Source organism: Oratosquilla oratoria, chromosome 42 (genome assembly GCF_046742065.1).
Source record: "Oratosquilla oratoria isolate Oo_2021 chromosome 42, ASM4674206v1, whole genome shotgun sequence".
Lineage (NCBI taxonomy): Eukaryota > Metazoa > Arthropoda > Malacostraca > Stomatopoda > Squillidae > Oratosquilla > Oratosquilla oratoria.
In genome coordinates this window covers 14,350,902-14,353,401 of record NC_134818.1, presented here as the reverse complement: position 1 = coordinate 14,353,401, position 2,500 = coordinate 14,350,902, and the positions used below count along the sequence as shown (strand labels likewise).

The 2,500-nt window shown below is 43.4% G+C and overlaps 1 protein-coding gene across 1 annotated transcript in view; it reads left to right on the top strand.

Moving 5' to 3' along the window:
- Positions 1-2,500, top strand: part of LOC143021544 (cyclic nucleotide-gated channel alpha-3-like) — a 451,572-nt gene that overhangs the window by 415,974 nt on the left and 33,098 nt on the right. Inside the window, exon 6 of the mRNA XM_076179145.1 lies at positions 1,083-1,224. Within this exon, the coding sequence (XP_076035260.1) occupies positions 1,083-1,224 (142 nt within the window). The remainder of the gene's footprint in view (positions 1-1,082; positions 1,225-2,500) is intronic.

Genomic DNA, 2,500 nt, shown 5'->3' with positions numbered 1-2,500 from the left:
CTGGCAGACATCTCAGGCTTCCATGACTCAGCCAAGCCGCACCTTGGGCCAATCTACAGCTCTCTCTTCGTTATGGTTTGCTCAACTCCAGCTACCTGGCCCCTCCTCTGCCTCCTCTTCCTCGCTTCACCAACAACAGCAACCCCCTCCTCCTCCTCCTCCTCTTTCTCTTACGCCTCCTCTTCCTCCTCCTCCTACTCTTCTCCTCCCTCGCCCTTCACTTCCTCACCCCCTCTGTTACCCTACGACACAATACACTCCATCCCACGCAGATACTACTACATCGACGACAATTACTACTACAACTGTGGCCTTCACCAGCGAGGTACCTAAGGAGGAAAAGAAGAAGGAACAAAGACAAAAACAAGAGCAAGATCAACAGCACAAATATCATCATCACCAACAACCACAACAACAACATCAGCATGAATATAAACAACAATCCTTATCTGTACAGTATCATCATCATCATCATCATCATGAGAAGAATCAGCAATTGGTGCTACGGGTGCCTGTCCTACAATCACAACAATCACAACAACAACAACAGCAACAACAACAACAACAACAACCTATTTCTGGTCAACCAGAACTACAACAAACCACAGTAACACAGCAACTGCCTCGCATAGAGTCCCAATCTTCACAGCAACAACCAACAAAATCGGCGCTCCAAAAACACACGTTAGATTTTAGAGTGCACACACACGAACAACCCCCTCATCATCTCAGAGTACCTCACCAAAGTAAGCAAAAGACTAAAGTCCATCACCACCACGTGCCCTCATTACTCCCATCTTCCAAACAAGAGAGACAGCTCCAACACCCTCCCCATTCATATCAAGATCATCCACATCCTCGTTATCAACACCGCCATAGTATCCACCCCCACTATCACCACAGTACAACACCTCTAGTGCCCTCAGCACCAAAAATAGTACTGCCTCAGACACCTCCCTCCTCTCGAACGCTGACGAAGACCTTGACGAAGTCGACTTCGACGACGACGACGACTGTCACTACGACTCAACATACCCTCGCTCCTCCCCCTCTCAATGGTCCACCGACGTCACCTTTTCCAGCCGCTATGGGAAGAAGCAGCTCGACTCCGGGGTTGGTGGAGAGTTCTGGACGCGTGCCCTTAGAAGAGATGTGGTTACCTCCTTTGATCAAACCACACAACATGCAAACCTCCTTTAGCCCGGCGCTCAGCCTGGGAGCAAGGTAAGTGGAGAATCTAAGATTAAAACAATCAAGCCTGATCTAAGAGATATCAGAACTATACAAATCTGTTTCTCGTTGATAAGCACTTAACATAGTTCTATATAAGCTAATTCTGCTACGACGATAGTGACCCCTTTTAATGTAACTGAAATGATACATGTATTTGCATAGTTCTGATATATGATGGGTCAGTTATATTTGTCCGGTAGTGTACTTTATAGATTACATCTCTGCCAAAAACGGACGATTCTAAGCAGCTGAGGGATGGACTCCAGCCTGGCTGGGTCCTCATAGAACGAAACCCCACAAGTACAGTCAAGAAACAAAAGTTTTGACCCACACTAAAGTTCACACAACGTCAATATGATTTTTTTTTTTTTTTTTTTTGTACGGTACATGATATATTTCCCTGTGTAGTATTTAGCTCACAGTTAGGTTATTTTCTTGAATATCGAAAAAAAATTGTCAGACAAATAACTTGTTTTTATACCATGAAAAAGTCTGAGTGGATCAGGACCTTTGTTTTTGACTGTACAAAACAACGCCTGCTAGTGGCGTACTTTCCTATGCTGAATGGGTGAAAAGGTTGATAAAGAGGGTAAATCAGGACAACAATTTTGCTGATTAAGACTATGATATCACCAATGAAGACAACTATCCCGCCATTGTTATGTAATCAGTACCCCGTGCTCAGTCAGTATTGCCCTCAATATGGCTCCATTTTGAAAATCCCAACCAGTATCTGGCGATACTTATCTTATACTAACTAGCCTTGCCTCTCCTAACCTAACATATCCTAACCTAACCTAACCTACCCTAACCTAGCCTAACCTGACCTAGCCTAACCTAACCTAACTTAACCTAACATATCCTAACTTTATCTAGTCTGACCTAACCTAACCTAACCTAGCTTAACCTAACCTAGCTTAACCTAACCTAGCCTAACCTAATCTAGCCTAAACTAACCTATCCTAACCTATCCTAACCTAACCTAATCCTAACCTAACCTAATTTAGCCTAACCTAACCTAGCCTAACCTGAATTAACCTAACCTAACCTAACATAACCAAACATAACCTAACCTAACTTAGTCTAACCTAGCCTAACTTAACCTAACCTAACATAATCTGATCTAACCTGACTTAAGGAAAGACCTCAGAGAACTCAGGAAATGGTGGAAATCGGTGATATCGTCGTCGTAATTTACCGAAAGAGTTAATGGAGAATGAGGATGAAATAAGAATCAAGTCCTTTTTTATGTAAGTTTTTCGGGGGG